At 44.6% G+C, this 21,475-nt stretch overlaps 1 protein-coding gene across 3 annotated transcripts in view; it reads left to right on the top strand.

Annotated features, from left to right (window-relative positions):
- BCAR3 (BCAR3 adaptor protein, NSP family member) overlaps window positions 1-21,475 on the top strand; it is a 131,405-nt gene that overhangs the window by 107,221 nt on the left and 2,709 nt on the right. For all 3 annotated transcript variants that reach the window (XM_032773027.2, XM_032773024.2, XM_032773025.2), the window contains 7 exons: window positions 1,727-1,855; window positions 3,141-3,583; window positions 5,636-5,736; window positions 7,851-8,497; window positions 15,825-15,940; window positions 16,875-17,046; window positions 18,344-18,455. In XM_032773027.2, the coding sequence (XP_032628918.1) occupies window positions 1,727-1,855; window positions 3,141-3,583; window positions 5,636-5,736; window positions 7,851-8,497; window positions 15,825-15,940; window positions 16,875-17,046; window positions 18,344-18,455 (1,720 nt within the window). The remainder of the gene's footprint in view (window positions 1-1,726; window positions 1,856-3,140; window positions 3,584-5,635; window positions 5,737-7,850; window positions 8,498-15,824; window positions 15,941-16,874; window positions 17,047-18,343; window positions 18,456-21,475) is intronic.

The raw sequence follows: 21,475 nt of genomic DNA, 5'->3' as shown, positions 1-21,475 counted from the left end.
ATCTGGGGCTTTTCGTAGGAATTTCAGCAACATCAAATGTAGGGTTTGAATCACAGGCCTTTTGCAGGAAGTTAGAATGTCCAAAGAACTTCTCCCCTTTGAGAACTATGAAAAATTGGACAACAGTATCCTTATTGTTTCTCTGGAGAAGAAGCCACAGTCTTCATGGATCACCAAAGTCAGACTTGGGGTGACCAGATCACAACAGTAAAATATCAGGATACATTGGGGTGCTGTTGGCCTCGCCCACAGTCCGGCCCCGCTCCTCCCATGCTCTGCCCCACTCTGCCCCAGGTCCCACCCCCTCCTCACTCGGCCACCCTGTCACTGCACCCTTCCTCATCCTCCGGCCTGCCACTGGCTTGCTGTGTCCCTCTTCAGTCCCCCACCCGCCACTCACCACTTCCTCACTTCCCTCCCAGAAACCCCCATGCCTGCCCCAAGAACCCCCACGCATTGCTGGTTTGTCACTCACCTCCTCAGTCCCTTGTTAGCCCCCCCGTCCGCTGCTGGCTCCCCGCTCACCGCCTCACTCGCCCGCTAGCCTCCACACCCGCTGCTGCTTCCTCGCTCGCCGCCTCACTCCCCCGGTAGCCCCCCCCATGCCATTAGCTCGCTGCTCGCCTCCTCACTTCCCAGATACCCCCTGACCCACCGCTGGCTCGCTGTTTGCATCTTCACGCTCGCCACCACTGGCTCGCCGCTTGCCTCCTCTTCCCCCCCACACTGCTGGCTTGCCACTCGCCTCCTCACCCCCCTCACCCCTCGCTGGCCTCTTCACCCCCCTTCCCACCACTTGCCTACTCACCCCTCCCGCTTGCCTCCTTATCTGAATATCGGGACAAATGGGGTCCTGATCATACAACAATTGGGATGCGGGACAAAGGGTTAAATATCGGGACAATCCCAATTTTATTGGGGCATCTGGTCACCCTAGTCACACTCCAGAGAAGGACTAAGGACCCCAGATAGAAGTGGTACATCATTTGAGAATAGAGGGACATGGCAATCCCTTGAATATCCTGTGTTGCTGAAAGGGAGAGAAATCCCACAGAAGATCTTATGGTTGATATATTACAGAGGTGGAAGAATCCCCCAGAAGACCTTACACATTGTAGGGAGGTGCCCTAATGGGAACTAAGATTTTTGCTCTCTTCAGGAAGGAATAAGGAGAATTACCTGAAGATGCAGGGTTCAATGAGTCTGTACTTCTACTTAGAATTAAGTGTTTGAAGGGAAAATTGCCTTTAATAAGGCACATATTTCACATGCAACGTAAATACTGAATTGTGCGCTCTGTATCTGCCCTGGTAGTTTAGGATATTCTTTCTGTGAATGGGGCAAAAGAGCAAAGTTCAGACCTGAATTAAACTGCAAAGTCTTGGGGTGGCGGCTTTGGACCCATCTCTGCTGCTTATCCTCCATGGAATTCTGACTGGGCAGATGCAATTATTAAGTGGCTCAGTAGGTGCATGTTATCTCTTGATGCACAAATGGGCCATTTATTATGCACTCAGTACAGTGTGTCATCATTATGCACCTTCTCACCTGACACTAGTTTTTGTAAATACAGATTAGAGATCAAAGGCAGGTCAGCTTTTGAAATGTAGCACCCGTGTTCCAGTGGCTATTGCAGAGTGTGTGACACATAGGATGAAAGTTTTAAGTGATATAAAATGTTAATCACTAAGCCTGGCAGAGTCAAACCTTTTAATCTTTATTGCAGTTTTCTAAGGAGAGGCAGGTTATGGACAACACCCCGGAAAAGCTGAAGAAAGAGTTAGAGGAAGAGCTGCAGTTGAGCAGCGAAGACTTACGTAGCCATGCTTGGTACCATGGACGGATTCCTCGGCAGGTATGTCCCTCCTGGGTCTTCCCTTCACAGACAAAGCTGTGGGCTTTCATATACAGACACAGTCAGGTTAACACTGGAGTGTCGCATACAGAGTCTGCATGAGGTCACCAGTTCAATAGAAACAGAATGTCTTCCAGTGTGAGAGAAGAGCGGTGTCTGATATTGTTTACTTAATATGCCTTGGTGAGAAATGAGACTGAGGGAAGAAATTCACTGTTTCTTATACTTTAACAAACAAAAAATCATCTAATGAGGAAAGGTACGAATACTCCTCTGTGCTATAGATAAGAGCTGCACTCTGTCCCCTAATATTGTTCAGCTGCTGGCCTGAATTTAGATTAGTATGATTATCCAGAATTTAAAAATGTTCCAATCTTCTACTTTTCTTCAGTTTGAAATTATAAAAGAGCATACTAGTAGTAAGAGTTGTAATAATAATTAATAGTTATTTGGAGTCGCTATCTTTTTATTTTGGTCTTCTACACCAAAAACGTCAGGAGCTCCCCCTGCTGGCTCATCATCAACATGCACCTGGCAAACGCTGTGCTTGCAGTTATGGGCTTTCCTGGGGCCATCAGCAGATGTTGAAAATCAGTGAGAGCAGTCAGAAGCAGGCAGCTCTGTGGTTTGAAAATTAATGAATTAATGTTTGTCAAATGGGAAGGACCAGCTTGGTTCAGAAAGAAGCCGGGTTTTTTCAGCTTTTATGTGCATACTGCAAAACAGAGAAGACTATGTGAAACCCATTTTAAGAATAGCTCTTTGTCTCTCTTGAAGTAACTGGAAGTAATAACTAAAAGACAAATTCTGGTTGCCTGCAACAATGTCCTCTAAAATTGTGTGTGTGTGTGTGTGTGTGTGTGTGAGAGAGAGAGAGAGAGAGAGATCAGAAGTTGTGTTATGTACTCCAGTATGCTGAGTAACTTCATTCCCCTTCGCAGTTGAGTTTCTTTTGACAAATTGGGGAAGTATGCACACAAACATGTGGACCTCATTCTCTGGCCCTCTCCTAGAAGGTCCTCACAGACTCCTCTTGTAGAAAGTCTGTAGAATGGCCTCTGGATTTTAAAAGGAGCCCGAATTAGAGACGGCAACATTCTGCCCCACACTTTTCCTCCATCCTGTCTTTTCTGGTTTTAAATTTGTGCTCACAGAGCAACCAGAATTGGGGCCTACATTTAGGATTAAATAACAGGACTCTAGTGATGTGATACTAACCCAGGCTAAGTATTCCCCTTCTGACTCTGAATGTGGGTTTTTTGTTTTTGTATGTTTTCTCTCTAAGGTGGCAGAAAGCCTAGTTCAGAGAGATGGAGATTTCCTGATTAGGGATTCTCTCTCCAGTCCTGGAAACTTTGTTCTTACCTGTCAGTGGAAAAACATCTCTCAACATTTCAAAATCCACAGAACAGTCCTCAGACTCAATGAAGCCTACTGCCGCGTTCAGTATCAGTTCGAACTTGAAAGTTTCGACAGCATCCCTGGGTTAGTGAGATGTTACGTGGGGAATCGCAGGCCAATATCAAAGCAGAGTGGAGCAATTATTTTTCAGCCTATCAACAGGACCGTGCCACTGAGGTGTCTAGAGGAAAAGTACGGAGTATCTCCAGTTCAACAAAGAGTATGCAATATCACTGAAGGAAAAACAGAGACTGCAAAAAGGCTGAGCCTCAGTATATACGGCATGCAGTCCCAGGAGCACAGCTTAACCAGAGGAAATCTTTTAAGGTACTTTTCTCTTATTCCACCATCTTCCGTAAAGGGGAGTCAAGGGCCCAATCCTGCTCCCACTGAAGTCAATGGGAGTTTTGTCCTCTACTTTCAAGGGGAAAGAATCAGGCCTCATGATCTCTTTTAATAGCTAATTTTTAAGGCCCTGATCCAAAGCCCAGTGAAGTCAGTAAAAAGACTCCCACTGACTCCAGTGAGCTTTGGCTCAGGCCTTAGAGGACTAACAGCTGTAATAAGGAGCTTTAAGGTAACTGTCTTCAATTATATGAATGTAAAGCACAGAGATTACTGATGCCATTTGAATATGGCAGCAGCCCAGTTAAGTACAGATATTCTAACAAGCTAGATGAATGGAGTAATCAGATTTTGAAAAAACATGATTTGGGGTTTTTGCAGTGAGATCCGTTTCCTCAGCAAGATGATGTTTAGGCTCTGCAGTGCTGGTTCCTTTCACTCACACTGGTGTGACTCAGGAGCCTCTCCACCAAAGTCAATGGTGTCAAACCAGAGTGAGTGAAATTGGACTCAGTCTCTGTAAATACAATAATGATGCAACTTGTGCAGTGGCTTAGAAATAATAAAAATGCTAAACTTAAATTGAAGGTTAAAAAAAGTAAAAGGTTTGTTGTTACTCTCAAGTTGAAGCCTTTTTCTTTTGCTGTTGTAAAGAAAATGCCACCAATGGGTTAAGATAGTTAAAAAGAGATGGACTAAAATAAAAGTGCACTAATAAAGCTGACTGTTTGGAAGGAGACAGCCGATGGATTGTAGTTCTTCATTACTGCCCAATTCAGGTGTTGTATTGAAAAAGTCTTAGCATGCCAACAAAGAGGGAACCAAACTGCTCTAGCAACTTTCTGATTACAAAAATTCCAAATCATTGTCTGAGATTCTCGCCTGGATCCTGGAATCTGATCTACACAACTGGACCCCTATGCCTCTATGGAGCCACCTGACTTGAATGGGACTTTGGGGGAGGAGGGCTAGCCCATGAGTCGTCGCAGCAAAGTCAGTGGGACTTCAGACTGATGCAGAGGTGTGTCTGTGCAGCAGTGGGATTGGGCTGCTAACGCTATCTGCTCTTGAACTTAGAAATGCAGTTGGTAGTTAATGCCTTTTATGAAAACTGAATGTTGGCTGAACAAGTCGTTCATCCAAAGCCTGTAAATAACTATTCTGCATCTAATTTTCCTGGGAGCAGCAACCAAAGCATGTCCTTAATTACTCTCCTGTGGCTGAACCAGGGCAGAAATGGAAGGGCTGCTTTCTTTTCTGTTAGCGCAGTGATACTCAGACTGAGGCTCGCGAACCGTAAGAGGCTCTTTAATGCGTCTCCTGCAGCTGTTTGCAGCACGTGATATTAAAACAGTGGTGTGATTTAATTATTAACTAATCCAGATGCTTTTACGATGTTATTAACCAATTGAAGTTGATAAAACAATAATAATACTTGGTCAGCCATTTTGCTGTGAGAATAAACTAAATATTTCTCCCATCATATTGTTTAAATCTGAATATATAGTTCTATAGTAAATGAAACAAATAATTCAAACTACTGTGCCTCTATTGTTGATCAATAATTTGGCTTCTGAACCACCGAGGTCTGAGTATCACTGTGTTAGAGAATGGGTTCTTAACCTTAGGGTTGTGACACATACTCCAACCCGGGGACACAATCCTCCTCCCTTTCTTTATGGCTAGGAGAGAAAAGGAGTCACAAATCTTTCCTCTGCTATAACAGGGGTTCACAGCATGCAAAAGGTTGAGAATAAAGCATTAATTTCTGCCCTGCCATGTTGTATGATTGCAGACCTATTACCATGTTGCACAAAGCAATAACTCTCAGTACTGAATGCTCAGAGCCAGATCTTTGCCCATACTATGGCCCCTTTGGGCTACTCTGGCAACATAAGAGACCCTTTAAGGTGCTGTAAGTGGGAAGCTGAGAACTTCCCTTAGTTCTGGCACAACTGAAAATTGGGCCTGCATATTAAGTGTCCTACTGCACTTTAATAATATATTGTTGTGTTGGCTTTTTTCTCCCCTCAGAAACAAAGAAAAAAGTGGTAGCCAGCCAGCTAGTTTGGATCACGTCCAGGAGAAAAGATTCCCCCTAAAGGCGCACCAGTCAGAAAGTTACCTGCCAATAGGTATGTCTGTAGGCAGATTTCTAATAACTCCTTAGAAGATGCATGCCAGCAGGCAGTCAGCTCTCTATCCTGTCTTCAGGTTACATTTTAATATGCTAGAGATTTTGAGAGACTGGAGCCCACATGAAATTCAAGGTCTCAGGTGTCAGGGTACTGAATACAGCTAGCATCTGATGACTGTTCAGTGGCCCATGGAAATGGAGTTGTTAGGCTCATTATAGTTACTCGACCAAGTGCTCTATTTCGAAGGCACCTATCAGCTTGGTATGGCACCCTAGTGATCAGGTTTACACATCAGAAAAATGATTATTATGATTGGCACTATAGGTCCATTTCTTGGCAGTGTCACCATCTCAACCTTAGAGTTTTACAAGACCCTCAACAGTTTCACTGATACCATCTTGCCCATAGCTTCTTGAGCAGCTGCAATAAACCTGATGCAATTTTGTACGTTTTGCTGCTATTACTCAGGTAATGCAGCTAATGCAGAATCAGTTCTCTGCTATTTTCCACCACTTGTTACTGCTGATGGTTAGGGAAGAGGAAGTGGGGCAGCTGTACACTCTGTTCCTCTTATCCTCCTTTGATCTTCCTCTCTCTATTTATATCATAAATCTGCTGTGGCTGCCCCATGTAACTTTCCTGGGCGGCTGCAGTATGAAATTTACAAGAATGTGGTCAGTTTCATTTGCATTACCATACTGATAGAAGACTTACTAGCACTTGCACAATTGCCAGAGAAATTTTGCTTAACCTTCCTCTCCCCACCCCCTCCACACCCATTCTCCAAGCTACATCCAGAGAGGAAAATTGTAAGGGAACCCCCTTATATGCCAAACAGGAGCACTGTGTGAGGAAGCTTGCACTGAGGTTGTGAGTAGCCCTATGGATAAATTCTGGCCTTTGGTTTCCAAGGCTGTCAATCTTGAACTTTTCTAGAGCACTAAATCTGTTTGAAAAATAAAATAAAATGGGTGTTGTGGATTTTAAACTGATTTTTAAAGGCAGGAGTTCTCAAACATTTCTATGGTGTGGCCCACACCTTAATAGAGAGATTGTCTAGTCATGAGCATCTCTCCTTCCACCGTACTCCCAGACATAATTGCACAAGTTGCCTTCCCTCCCATTTGCAAATTGGATGAATGGCCTTCCTCCCATTCATGATTGCAACAACATTTCTGTAGTAACTATTGCAATTACCCTGAAAAGTAAAATTAGAAAAGTGTTTCATGTGTGATTTATATTGTGATGGTGGCCAGAGGCTCCAGTCAGGAGCAAGGCCCCTAGACACCATACAGTCGTATAGTAGGAGACAGTCCCTCCTCTGGAGACCTTACAATCTGGGGGTCTTTAATGCAATGCAGCAGCTGGTAATGAGAAGTAAGAGCAGCATGATGTGATCAGTCAGCTCTCTGCAGACAACCAGTAAGTGCTCTATGGGCCACAGTTCGGGAACTTCTGTCTTAAGAATCTGCCAGCCCTCATTTGATGTCAAAGGGATGTTTGCCTGTGTGCTAACTGCAGGATGGGGGCTATGTGTGTAAATATTACAGTGCACAGACGTTCCCCCACATTTAAGTCAACTGTCTTCTAGGGATACAGAATTAGAATCCCTGAAGTTCATTCTTTTCATACCTCACTACATGCCCAGACTCCACTTTAAGAAAGTTTTTCTTTCATTTCAAAACTTGTCATTCTTAAAAATGACTCACAGCCCTTGTGTGGTGCAGCTATAAGATTCCATTTTTATTTGGCAGATCAAGTTACAAACTCACTCCTATTCCAAGCCAGGATTTTCCAGCTCTGACTGTACAGCCTTTGTGTGCTGTGGGGATGTGGGCTATTGTCAGTGTTACCACAGGATGACATTACAGCCCAGCTGCTCTCTGTAGTTGGGATTTTGTGAGGAGAATTTGCTTGGTAGCTCATCTCTTAAAATGTATGTCTTAAACAGCGTTTGACAGAGTGAAGAATTTACATGATCTGAAACACTTCCCCAGTAAACAACAACAGCAACAAAAAAAGAACTGTAAAGTGTATCTCGGGATGATATGTAGTATTGCCTTAGATGCTATCATTACATCATAAAAAATGATTCTGTTCTTCACCTACAGGTTCGAGGCATCCATGTCAGCTACCTGAAGTAGATACAAGCCCGTGTTCAAATTCTCCTGCATTTAGAACAGGCAGTGAACCTACTCTAAGCCCCACAGTAGTTCAGAGGGTCGCTTCCGAGTCGCCAGTAGGAGAAGCTCTTAGAGGATCAGACAGCCAGCTCTGTCCCAAGCCTCCACCTAAACCCAACAAAGTGCCCTTGCTGAGGCAACCTCAGTCTCCTTTAGCTTGGCACAGTTCAGAGACACACTACTGTGAATTAAACCCCACCACTTCCATAGACTGTGGAGCAACACAGCAATCTCTGTCTCAGAAAAGCAACTACGTGGAGCAACTGATAGCTAAAGAGAATGGATTGCTCTCATTCAGGAACTGTGAAACAAGTTATCTGATCCATGAAAATGATGCCTTACAGAGCTCAATGGATCCATTAGCAGCTTGGACTGAGATGACTAAAGAGGGCAGCATGTTTGTAGCACCTGTTCTTGAGACAGTATCCAGTTTTAAACCAAATGATTTTGAATCCAATCTTCTCCCTCCTGAAAACAAGCCACTTGAAACACCAATGTTAAAAAGAGTTAAGGAGCTATTCACGAATAGTAATCCAAAGATTATTGCCCTGCATATACTTAGAATGGACTGCAAGGTAATTTTTTAATTATTATTTGGTTTTTAATAATTGTAAAGGGAAGTAACTTTTCTGCATGTCACTGGATACCCTGCCAGATTAAGCTTTTTTTAAAAAGAGATTTGAAAGAATTAAAGGCGAGATCTGGGGCTAAGGTAATGTATATATTTACTTGGAGGACTTGCAGGGATTTATCAAGGGGTAAGGTTGGAGAAGAAGTTTTTAGCCTTGGAGGAATGATTACAAATTTGTCTCTGGACCAAAGATCCCTCTTACTTGTCTCTAATTTTAGACCTATATTTCCCTCCATTCCAGACAAATTTGATGTTCTCTTTATTTGTTGTAGATTTATTTACAGCAGAAATGCTGAATCATGAAACTGAGATTAGGAAAAATGGTCTTTATTCTGAAAGAATGAATTCCATATCAGAGAGAGAGAAAACCACATATTGCTCATGTTATTGGAAGGCACTCAGATACCAAAATCGTGGGCATGAGATAAGAACCTGAACAGAGTACAATCTGTTTTAGCTTCCTGTCTGAATACTGCTCTTCTAACCCTTGTTTGGGTCTTTGGGCCTTGACAGAATGAGAAGTAGTGAAAGGTGGCTGCAGAGCCTTTAGATGCAGTTCTCTCCTCGCGTGCCACTCGTATCCCCTAGTTGCACACCTTAGTAAGCATCAGAAGCGCACAGATATTTTTACAAGGAGGCAGGTTTGGTTATACTGGCAAATCTTTGGCTATGTCTACACTACCTGCCGTATCGGCGGGTTACAATCGATTGCTCGGGGATCGATATATCGCGTCTCATCTAGATGCGATATATCGATCCCCGAGCGCGCTTATATTGATTCCGGAACTCCACCAACCCCAATGGAGTTCCGGAATCGACAGAGGGAGCCGCGGACATTGATCCCGCGTGGTGAGGATGGGTGAGTAATCCGATCTTAGATATTCGACTTCAGCTACGTTAGTCACGTAGCTGAAGTTGCGTATCTAAGATCGATTTTCCCCCAAAGTGTAGACCAGCCCTTTCAGCAGTGATTCTGGAATCGGCAACATGGAAAAAGGAAGAGAGAAATTCAAGTACAGACAGCCCTTTTTACAGGATAATGATTTTATTTAAAGGGGACATGAAACCCATTTGAATTCTCAGTCATCTGAAGTGGATAGTTGTGAGTGCTGTACCCATTAGAAACACAGCATTTGAGAGAGAGAGTGGCATTTCTCACACTCCTTCGGTGTGAACCTGGTTCCAGATCCTCAAAGGTATTTAGGCACCCAGTTCCCATTGAAATCAGTAGCACTGGATTTAGCATTGGCCTGCTAAACCCAGGGTTGTGAGTTCAATCCTTGAGGGGGCCACTTAGGGAATGGGGGTAAAAAACTGTCTGGGGACTGGTCCTGCTTTGAGCAGGGGGTTGGACTAGATGACCTTCTGAGGTCCCTTCCAACCCTGATAGTCTATGATTCTATGATAATGAAATCCAGGAGAGTTAGGCTATGTCATAATTGCAGTGCTTATGATTCAAATGGCATGATCTGTGTGTAACCCACACATCTTCTGGATGTAGTGTTCTGTCCCATCTAGTGGCACTAAGACGACTTAGAGAGTGATTAATGAGTCTGCCTTACAGCCTTAGCTAAGAGGCAGTTGGTTTTTAGCTCATGTGATAGAGCACATGCACTAAGCTCCAAAGGCTCCAGGTTAGATCCCACCCGCCAATGACTGGGATCTGTCAGTATTACATGTGCACAGTTTCAAATATCATTTCCTTCTTACTGCCATCAGGTCCATTACACTCCTTTGAACTCTCTATACAATCTATTATATGCTCATTAGAATTGAATGGTTATTGATCAATTCTAAATAATGGTAGCACCAGCCAGCCCACTGCAGAAAGAATGGAAAGACCTTTCCAGCTCTGCTGCTTCTTGTTAGGAGGGCACTTCCTGTAAAAAGTGCGCTGGAAGCCAAAGAGATGGTGCATTGTAGTGATTTCCTAATGGCATATTTGTGCACTCACATGAGGCTATATAGGTGAAATCAGTGCATCAGTTAATTCAGTCAGTCATTTGGGAACTATGTTAGTGAGAAGTGATATTATTTCTAATATGTTAAAGAAACGTACATCACCTGCCCAATATTCAGAGAGGGGCAATGGCTCCTCCTGAGGCAAAAATGGATAATGCTGTGACTATCATTTTGTTATAACTCAAAACAAACTCTTCTCTCCAATGTTTGCTGTAAAACTTGCCTCATAAAGATACAGCATTTGTCTCATCTGCTACTCACTGAGCATGAGATTTAGAAGAGAGTTGGTCAGTTTTTAAAAAAGATTTGTGTGCTCAGTGCCCTAGCAAGGGCTTTTTCTCCCACCCTGTGGTTTCTAATAACTTACATGGAGAACTGCACAGTTTCTCCAAGACTCATTTAGCGTCATTTAGGTTGGCGAATGGGACATGTGACTTCTGTCAGCCAGAAAAATGAACAAATGCTGCAGCAGTGATTTCAGGTGTATTGAGTAATGACAGATGAACCTGCCTAACATGGATATCACACTGTAAGGTTGTGCCAGTTTCCCCAACAAAATGCTACTGGTAGTACTCCCCCAATGCTAGTATGCTTACTATGCATGATTAGCCAGGTAGGGGGTGTGGTTAGCATACCCACCCTGACCACCTGCTAGCATCCACCAGGAGGTGTTGAAGTAGCATACACTGTTTCTTTCTGAGGCAGTGGCACTGGCTGCTTCTAAATGTGCCCCCCTAGGCCCTCCTGAGCCCCTCTGTCCCTCATACACAGAATGGCTCAGGGAACCTCCACATAGCAGCTACACCTCTGCATTGCCCTTCCGGAAGAAATGCCAGGATTTGGCTACCTTAGGCCACGTCTACACTACGGGATAATATCGAATTAGCTAAAATCGGTTTTATAAAACTGATATTATAAATTCGATTTCATGCGGCCACACTAGGCACAGTAATTCAGCGTTGTGCGTCCATGGTCCGAGGCTAACGTCGATTTCTGAAGCGTTGCATTGTGGGTAGCTCTCCCGTAGCTCTCCATAGTTCCCGCATCTCTCCCCGCCCCTTGATCTGGGTTGAATCATTCATTGTCACGGGTGGTTCTGGTAAATTTGTCAAGTCATTCCTTTCCTCTGGAAAACATCACCTGACAATCCTTTTTGCGCCGTTTTTCTCCTGGATTGCCCTCTGCGCGCCATAGCACAGCAACCATGGATGCCCGTTCAAGCGTTTTTTTTCCGGCACCCATTGTACGATGCCGCGAGACAGAGCGATACTCCAGCCGCTACACAGTGCATTTCACTTGCTTCTGCATGATAGCAAGAGATTGTTACCGTCGTTCCTGTACCGTCTACTGCCGGAAGAAACTGGCAATGAATGACGGTTATCTCCCCTCTGTACTGTCCGCTGCTATCATGAGTACCCTGCTGAAAATCGGCCGGGGCACAACGCAAAAGAAAATTGGGATTGACTCACTTGGACTGATTCAATCCTCCCTTATGGTTCTAAAAATAGAGTCAGTCCTGCCTACAAAAGGAGCAAGTGTATTAGAGACCAGTGTATCCAGAGCACAGCTTCCCCGTGTCAGTATTCACAGGGGGTGCCCGCGCAACAACCCACCCGTTGCTTCCCCTCCCTCCAACCTTCTGCTATGCTGTGCAGTGTCCCCCCCATTTGTATCATGAAGTTATAAAGAATGTAGGAATAAGAACAGAGACTTGTTAGTGAGAATAAAATGAGGGGGAGGCAGCCTCCCGGGCTATGACAGTCCAGGCAGTACAGAATCTTTTCTTACACAGGAAAGGGAGGGGGCTATGAAGCCAGCCCCAGTTGCTATGATGAAGACGGTTACCAGCCGTCTGTACCAGCTACTGGGAGTAACGGACCATTCCATTTTACCCAGGCGCCCTGGCCAGCCTCACGTGAAGCCAGCCAGGAGCACTCACGGCTGATGGGGACAATGGATATCAGAGCATATTGCACGTCTACCACCCGGGAGGGGGAGAGAGGATACTGCTCTTCACTGCTGTAGCATCGCATCTAAGCAGCATTCAGTACACATAGGGACATTGAAAGAAATGATTTCTTCCCTTTTCTTTCATCGTGATGGGTGTGGGGAGGGAAAATGAGGAGCTATTCCTTGAACCACGCCAGACACTGGTGTTTGAACCTACAGACATTGGGAGCTCAGCCAAGAATGCAAAATTTCAGAGACTGCTGTGGACTGTGGGATAGCTGGAGTCCTCAGTACCCCTCCCTCCCTCCATGAGCATCCATTTGAGTTCTGGCTTCCCGTTACACTTGTCACGCAGCGCTGGTATCCTGGAGATTTTTCAAACGCTTTGGCATTCGTCTTCTGTAACGGAGCTCTGATACACAGATTTGTCTCTCATACACGCGATCAGATCTAGTATCTCCTGTATGGTCCATGCTGGACTCTTTTGGATTTGAAACTGCATCGCCACCCACGTGCTGATCAGAGCTCCACGCTGGGCAAGACAGGAAAACTAATTCAAAAGTTCGCGGGGCTTTCTGTTTACGCGCCGCTGCATCCGAGTTCGATTGCTGTCAGAGCGGTCATGGGTGCACGTGGATACCGCCCTGGAGGCCAATAACGTCGTTCCGCCACACTAACGTAATCCGAACTGTTAATATCAAATTTAGGCGCTATTCTCTCGTCGGGGTGGAGTACAGAAATGATTTAAAGAGCCCTTTATATCATCTAAAGGCGTGTAGTGGGACGGTAAGCGTAACATCGATAAAACCGCGTAGTGTAGACCAGGCCTTATAGTCTTAGAATCATAGAAGTCTGGGACTGAAAGGGACCTCATCAGGCAGGAACTACTAAACCTAGACCATCCCTGACAGTGTTTGTCCAACTTAAAAATCTATAGTGATGGGGATTCCACAACCTCCCTTGGAAAGCTGTTCCAGAGCTTAACTACCCTTGTAGTTAGACAGTTTCTCCTAATAGCTAACCTAAATCTCAGTTAATGCAGATTAAGCCCATTGCTTCTTGTCCTACCTTCAGTGGACATGGAGAACAATTGTTCACAGTCCTCTTTGTAACAGCCCCTAACATATTTGAAGATTTCTCAGGTCCCCCTCAATCTTCTTTTCTCAAGACTAAACTTGTCCAGGTTTTCAAACTTTCCTCATAGGTCATGTTTTCTAAGCCTCTTTAGAAAAGTAATAATCACACTTCTCTAGCCCTTATTTTTTTTTGAAAGCCCAGCACAATCTAACTAATCTAGTACCTTTTCTCCTTCTACCATAGATAATGGCGTTCATCTAATAGCAAAAGTGTGTGTTGACTGAAGTTATTCCCTTAGATGTACCCTAGTTTAGTAGGAAATCTTAGCTGCTGTAATTACCTAGCAAACTTAATTAAAACCTCTGCTTCCATAATGGAACATTAAAAGACCAGTAGCAAATGTGGCTGGAGATGCTTCTTTCTGATGGCTACATTGTGCTTCACTCAGTTTGACTCTTTCAAAGTGCCTATGGATTCTCTTTTAATCTTGCTTTTTCCCCCTGATCCTGTCACCATCGGACTAATTTAATTGCAACCTGAAATGACAACCTGTTCTCTGCCTGTGCTGCTGGGATTGAATGATTGCCATCTGTTTGGAATTGGCTATATACTATTGGTACCACAGAATTCTAAAGTATTACGACAGATTTGCATACAGAGAGGGGCAGATTAAAGCCTGCACACTATAGATTTGTGTGTAGGACCCAAGCTCCTGAAGTCTGTTTATATCAGCATCTCAGCTTTCATTTAAAAAATAAAGTTTGTAGCCCTCAGAATTGCGAAGGAACACTAAACATCGACCAGTTGTAACTGAGGTAGTGATGTCTGCAGGTACGTCCACAATACCCGCCGGATCGGCGGGTAGAGATCGATCTATTGGAGATTGATTTCTCATGTCTCGTCTAGAAGCAATAAATCAATCCCGGAACGTGCTCCCGTCGATTCCGGAACTCCTCCAGGGCGAGAGGCGGAAGCAGAGTCAACAGGGGAGCCATGGCCGTTGATCCTGCACTATGAGGACGGGAACTAAGTCGAGCTAAGATACATCAACTTCAGCTACACTATTCTCGTAGCTGAAGTTGTATATCTTAGACTGATCCTCCCCCCCGAATGTAGACCAGGCGTTCTTGTCTGCAGAAAGCCTGGAACAATAGCTGTGAGAGAAGAAACTGTCCCATTCATATCAATGGGCTATTAACTCCCAGGCCTATTGCTCTGGTGGCACACACTAGCTCCACTCAAGTAAGGAACTATATATGGCAGGAGGAGATGAGCAGTGGGTCTGATCCATTCACCCAAGCAGATTAACCTTGGCCTCTCCATGAGGCCCTGTGCCAACACTACTGTCCCTCTGGGAGGGAATGGGGATTGTCCAGGGGGGCAAAGCCACTGGGAACCCAGTGTCATGGTGTAACTAGAGCTCCATATTGACTCAATCCAGTTCTGCAGACAGAGGTTGGCATTTAGATGCTATGGTGATAGAAAGGCAGATTAGATTAGAAATTTGTCAGCATATGAACATTAAAACAATACTCATTAGATAATATGAACATTATTAAGATTAATACAGATTAATAGTTGTTATAGATGTGCAAATTGCAAATAATCATCCTGTATTTGAAAGGCAAGGACAAATGCAGTGCGGAGGGAAAATAGAGGGCTTTTTTGTATGAATTATTGTCAGACATGGAGCACTCACGTAGTCCTTTCCAAATTCAGAATGCTTTGTGTACATTAATCCATCCTCACAACAGCCCCGTGGAGTGAAGAAACAGCACTGTTACAGTATTTTACAGATGAGGAAAGCGAGACAAAGAGGTTAAGTATTTTGGCCACAGCACATTAGTGTCAGAGCAAAGATCAAGGCACAAGACCACTCCCTGCTTTTGTTGATGTGTGGGGCTCTGCTTTTGGTACAGTGCTTGATCAGATCTGTTGTGGGTTTGGCTTTCTTCTGTGGAAGAAAATCTCCTTATGATGCTGCTTGTTTTCTGTTGTTTTTTTAAAAAACAGATCAAAGAATTGGTCAGTATTTCTTGACCATAATTCTTATTTTCATATACTTGGCTCACTAAAGGAAAGCACTTCTAAGTTCTGCACAAAACCTCCTTGTGTGTAATGTACTCAGCATGTTTCTGTTTAACAGGGATATTCTTAAATGGCTTTATATTAGTGTTCTAGCTGCACAGCGAGTTAGAGTAACACTACGAATGAATCAAACTCCTCCTTTCCTTAAATAAGTTACCTTCCTGGATCAGTGTGAGAACTTTTGCACTTGACAGGTTGCTAGGATACTAGAGGTCTCTGAAGAGATGAGGAGGAAGATGGGAGTGAGATCAGGTTTGGAGCTTATTACATTGCCCTATGGACACCAACTGCGCTTGGACATGATTGAAAGGTAAGCACTCTTGTTACATTGTGCTTCACTCCTGAGACACTTGGCTAGAGTATCAGTCTGTAGTCGGTATTGGTGTCTTATATCTCCAGATAGAAACACCCTCCTTCCCCAATAAACACTTTACAGTATTCTTGTATACTATGTTGAAATCCACTGAGAGGTAATTTATTCGGACATGGAGATATTGTACAGCTTTGTGCTTAGGAGGACTCCTGGAGATCATCAGGCAACTCCATGGAGGGAGTGCTTGGAGGGAAAAAACAGCTGTTAAGAGTCTGTTTCTGGAGGGGAACCTGAGCCCGCACTTTGCTCCAGGTTCCAGCTCAGGGGCCCTCTCTTCAGCAGCCAAGGTCTGCCCTGTCCTATTCTTTGCTGCGTTTCCCCTGAGCCTTTCCTAGCTCTCTGGCTCTCCCCCTTCCCTGAGTTTACCAGCCCAAACTCCCTCCTCCCAGGGAGTAACTGCAGGCTACCTATCTTTTTGGCCCAACCACACCTCCCTTCTCCCAGGCAGTGACTACAAACTACTTCCCCTTGCTGCTCTCCGCTCCTGGGCTTAATACAGGTGCCACCTGTACCTGTCCAGCTGAGCCTCTTCTCATTAATCCCTGGCTCTTCTGCTAGGTGCGGCTGAAGTGGCTAATTGGCTTATCTAGCCACCTTACCCCTTCAGGCCCTGTGTGGGGTGGACACCCCATTGCAGATGTGCAGTAACATAGGGGCAGATCTGTTACCCTGAAGCCTCCAATCTACAGTCGGTCTATATCACATAAGCGTACTATTGTCACTGAGCTGCATGTAACAGCAGCATTGTCAGTAGCAAACATTTAATCCTGCCTAGGGACATTAAGGTCTTTTAAGTATTGCCTTTGTTATTTGATCACATCTTATCATTTCACTAGTTTACTCTAGACATCACTGACTTGCTTCTCTCTAGACACAACACCATGGCAATCGGAATAGCTGTGGATATTTTGGGCTGCACAGGAAACGTAGAAGAGAGGGCTGCAACATTAAACAGGATCATCCAGGTAGCAGTGGAATTGAAGGACTCCCTGGGGGATTTGTATGCATTCTCTGCTGTCATGAAAGCACTTGAAATGCCACAGGTAAAATAATGTTCCCGTTATGGTATTCAAAGAGTTTATTTTTTGTTAGTTAATTTTTTTTCAACATTTTAAAGCCCTTAGACAAGTGCTTAGAGATGACAGGAATGGGCATTATAGAATGCCCATCCCCATGTAGACAGACAGATGGTCATAAGAGCTAAGATATGTTTAGCCATTATGAACTTACAAAGCTTTTAATTGTAACAATCTCATTTTGTTCTAATGCTGGCATTGAAGGGAACTTTGTTTTATAGAATAAGGGTCTGTTTATTTAAAAGCAAAGCGGGTATGATAGCATCAAGACATTTCTTCTTAAAAAAAGTTGTTATGAAACAAACAACTATTTTTTGCGGTTACAGAAATTTGCCTCTTTTGAATATATCTTTATTATGCTCTTTGGTGAAAGCTTTTTGTATGATCCTGCAGGGTATAGATGACCTTTTGGGATTAACACTTTGATGAGAGAATGTTGAGCAACCAGCAGTAAAAAAGAGAAATGCTAAACACCAAAAGAATGGATGTTATCTGAATTCAGCTAGTAACATTTATCTAAACAAAATTCTCCACTCCCACGTGCCAGTTGGGAGACAGTTCTTATATCTAATCTTGAATAACAGCTTTAGAAACACGGAGTACTTAGAATAACTGGTCTGTAAATAAAGAAATGTGCATTTTTTGTGTGCAGATGGGCATGGGACAGCAATTATTTATTTGTCAATCCTGTAAAAAAAAAATTGACGTTTCCCCCCCTGACATTAAAACTAAGGTTAGGGCCCTTTTAAAATCACTCATCAGAGAAACATGCTGTTATTGCATCAGCTGTATGTTTGGCTGAAAGTTTACTACAAGACAAGGAAAGTGATACAGTAGTTGCAAGGAGAGATTGCCAGGTGTGGCACCAGGAATGCTGCCTTAATTTTTGAGTGAGAGGAATTTGTTAGCTGTATCTTGGCCTGTGGTGATTTGAAATTTGTCCTAGATGACCATAAAGGGCCACTTCATGGGAACAGAACATTGGGTTGTGGTTTTTCCCCAAGGAACACACACTTATTTTGCCTAAATACTAGGAGGTTTTATTCAGTGGTATTAAGTTGTATCAAGGTATTATTACTTATTAATGTCAGCATCCAATGGAAGAGGCAAATTGTTGCATAAGCTTAAACAAACGATGGTATCATTTTATTATGATTCAGACCAATCCAAATTAACTCTCTGGTGTCTGCCAGAAGCAGCATAGTTGTTTTACATAAGAATAGTTGCAAAATGAAAATAGGACTCTCTTTGTTGCATTGAACAGATCGCAAGATTAGAACAAACATGGGTCACTTTACGGCACCACTACACCCAAACTGCCATTACATATGAAAAGCAGTTGAAGCCATTCAGCAAAGCTCTGCATGAAGGAAGAGGTGAGTGTGTAGCATGTGGGATTGCAGACAGACTTGTGTGACACTGGCCTTCACCACTTTTGTTTTCATTAAGGGAACTGCACTAAGTCCTTTACTGCAAATGACAGAGTTTCAGTCTGAATTGCCTTTAACTTGCTTCCCCTCTAAAATTAATGTAATAATGGACATAGACAGAAATGGAGTCAGTTCAGCATAGTCCTACCCCCACTGGTTTGTGAATGTCTTAAACTCCTATAGCACAGAAGAGGTAGGCTGTACGTCTACCTTAGAAAAGCCCAGTGAGCATAGTAGATCAGTACAGAAGGGGGATTTCACTCATTCTGGTGGCTATGTGTCATCATGTGCTGAAGTGACACTGCATCATTGTGTGTGACGGAACACAGCACAGAAATGAATAAATCAGAGGAGTCCACATCTGCAAGTAAGTCCATAGCTAGCCAAACAAGAGTGGATGTGTGCACGTGTGCAGTGTGCATAACATCTCTTGTGCTCCCAGCATCTTCCCTCCCACACCCACTATGGAGTTCGAGAAGGGCAGGGGAACTGACAAGGCCCTTCTGCTTCTGCAAATCTGTGAAGAGCCTCCCTTTCCGCCTGCAAAGGAGGAAGAGTTGTGGCATGGCAGACTTATGAGGGTATGTCTACACTGCAGTCAGAAGTGAGACTGCAGCCTGTGCAGACACACCCAAGCTAGCTCTACAAGCCCACTGGGGACCCAGGATATATATGAGAGCAGCCAGCCTGTTGTCACCTGCAGCTTCACTGCTATTGCCAGTCAAGGTACCTAGATCAAAGCTAGCTCAGGTATGTCTATAGGAGCCGTAGTCGCACTTCTGATTGCAGTGTAGCTGTACCCTTACTCAGGCCTGGTCTACACTACGTGTTTAAATCGATTTAAAGAGCGTTAAATCGATTTAACGTTGTACCCGTCCACACTACAACGCTCTTTATATCAACATAAAGGGCTCTTTAAATCGATTTCTGTACTCCTCCCCGACGAGAGTAGCAGCGCTAAATTCGATATTAACATATCGGATTATGGTTAGTGTGGACGGAAATCAACGTTATTGGCCTCCGGGCGGTATCCCACAGTGCACCACCTGTCCGCTCTGGGACGCAATCTGACATCGGATCAGCGGGCAGGTAAACAGGAAAGCCCCGCGAACTTTTGAATTACATTTTCCTGTTTGCCCAGCGTGAGCTCTGATCAGCATGGGTGGCGATGCAGTCCCAAATCCAAAAGAGCTCCAGCATGGACCTGTACGGGATACTGGATCTGATCGCTGTATGAGGAGACAAATCTGTTGTATCAGAGCTCCGTTACAGAAGACGAAATGCCAAGCGTTGAAAAAAAATTCTCCAGGATACACAGCGCTGCGGACAACGTAACAGGAAGCACAGAGACTCAATGGATGCTCATGGATGGAGGGGTACTGAGGACTCCAGCTATCCACAGTCCACAGCAGTCTCTGAAAGTATTTGCATTCTTGGCTGAGCTCCCAATGTCTGTAGGTTCAAACACAGTGTCTGCGTGGTTCAGGAATAGCTCCTCAGTTTCTTCCCCCCCCCCACCACATGAAAGAAAGGGAAAAATCATTTCTTGACTCTTCAATGTCACCCTATTGTACTGAATGCTGCTGTAACGCGATGCTGCAGCAGTGAAGAGCAGTATCCGCTCCTCTCCACCTCCCCGTGGTAGATGGTGCAGTAGGACTAGTACGCGCTCATGAATATCTAACATGTTACATGAGGGACATTCCTGGTTGCTCCCAGTAGTAGGACAGAACGGCTAATAACTAGCTTCATCATAGCAACTGGGGGCTTCAGCCCTCTCCCTTTCCTGTGTAAGAAAAGATTCTGTACTGCCTGGACTGTCATAGCAGCAGCATGCTGGCTCCTCTCTCCACCCGCTTAATGTCCTCTGGAACTATCATCGCGCAGAGGCCCCCCCCATTTTATTCCATTCAGTGTCTATTCCTGCATCTTATTACTTCATGACAAATCGGCAGGACACTGCCACGTGAGCCCAGGAAGGTTGGGGTAGAAGGAGAGCAATGAGTGGGGTTTGTTGCAGGGAACACCTTCTGTGAATACTGACACAGAGCAGCTGGTTCTTGATACACTGGTCCTCTAATACACTTGCCCTTATTCTAGGCAGGACTGACTCTAGTTTTAGAAACCATAAGGGAGGATTGACTCGGGAGTCAATCCCAATTTTGCTTTGTGTTGCGCCCCCGGCCCTTTCAGCCAAGGGCACTCATGATAGCAGCGGACAGTACAGAGAGGGAAGATAACCGTCATTCATTGCCAGTTTACTCCAGCAGGTAGATGTAAGAAAGACTGGTAACCATCTCTGCTATCATGCAAAAGGCAAGTGAATGCTGTTGTGTAGCGCTGGCGTATCACCTCTCTGTCCGCGGGGCAATCCAGTATTCATAGGGTGCCGAAAAAAAAAAGCTGAACGGGCTCCATGGTTGCCGTGTATGGGCGTCTGCCAAGGCATCCAGGGAAAAACGGCGCGAAAGGATGTCAGCTGATGTTTTCCCGGAGGAAGGAATGACTGACGACATTACCAGAACCACCCACGACAATAGATTCAACCCAGAATTCCAAGGTGGGGGAGACTGCGGGAACTATGGGATAGTTACGAAGAGCTACCACAATGCAACGCTTCAGAAATCGACGTTAGCTCGGACCATGGACGCCACAACGCCGATTACTGTGCCTAGTGTGGCCGCATGAAATCGAATTTATAATATCAGTTTTATAAAACCGATTTTAGCTAATTCGATATTATCCCGTAGTGTAGACGTGGCCTCACTCTGCATCCTGGAGGGGAGAGGGAAGCAGCAGCAGAAGGAAGGAGGCGGATCAGGGTCTCCCACCTGAGCTAATTCTTCTGCCCTGTCAGGTCACGTTGTGCTGCTGCTTGTACTTGTGGGAAGGCTGAGAGCCCCATAAACTCCTAGCCAGGTGTAGCTGCGGCTGCTCCCACTTCAGACTCATGCCTGCTGCATCCA

The sequence above is a fragment of the Chelonoidis abingdonii genome, chromosome 7, assembly GCF_003597395.2.
Source record: "Chelonoidis abingdonii isolate Lonesome George chromosome 7, CheloAbing_2.0, whole genome shotgun sequence".
NCBI lineage: Eukaryota > Metazoa > Chordata > Testudines > Testudinidae > Chelonoidis > Chelonoidis abingdonii.
This window is presented reverse-complemented; position numbering and strand designations above follow the sequence as displayed.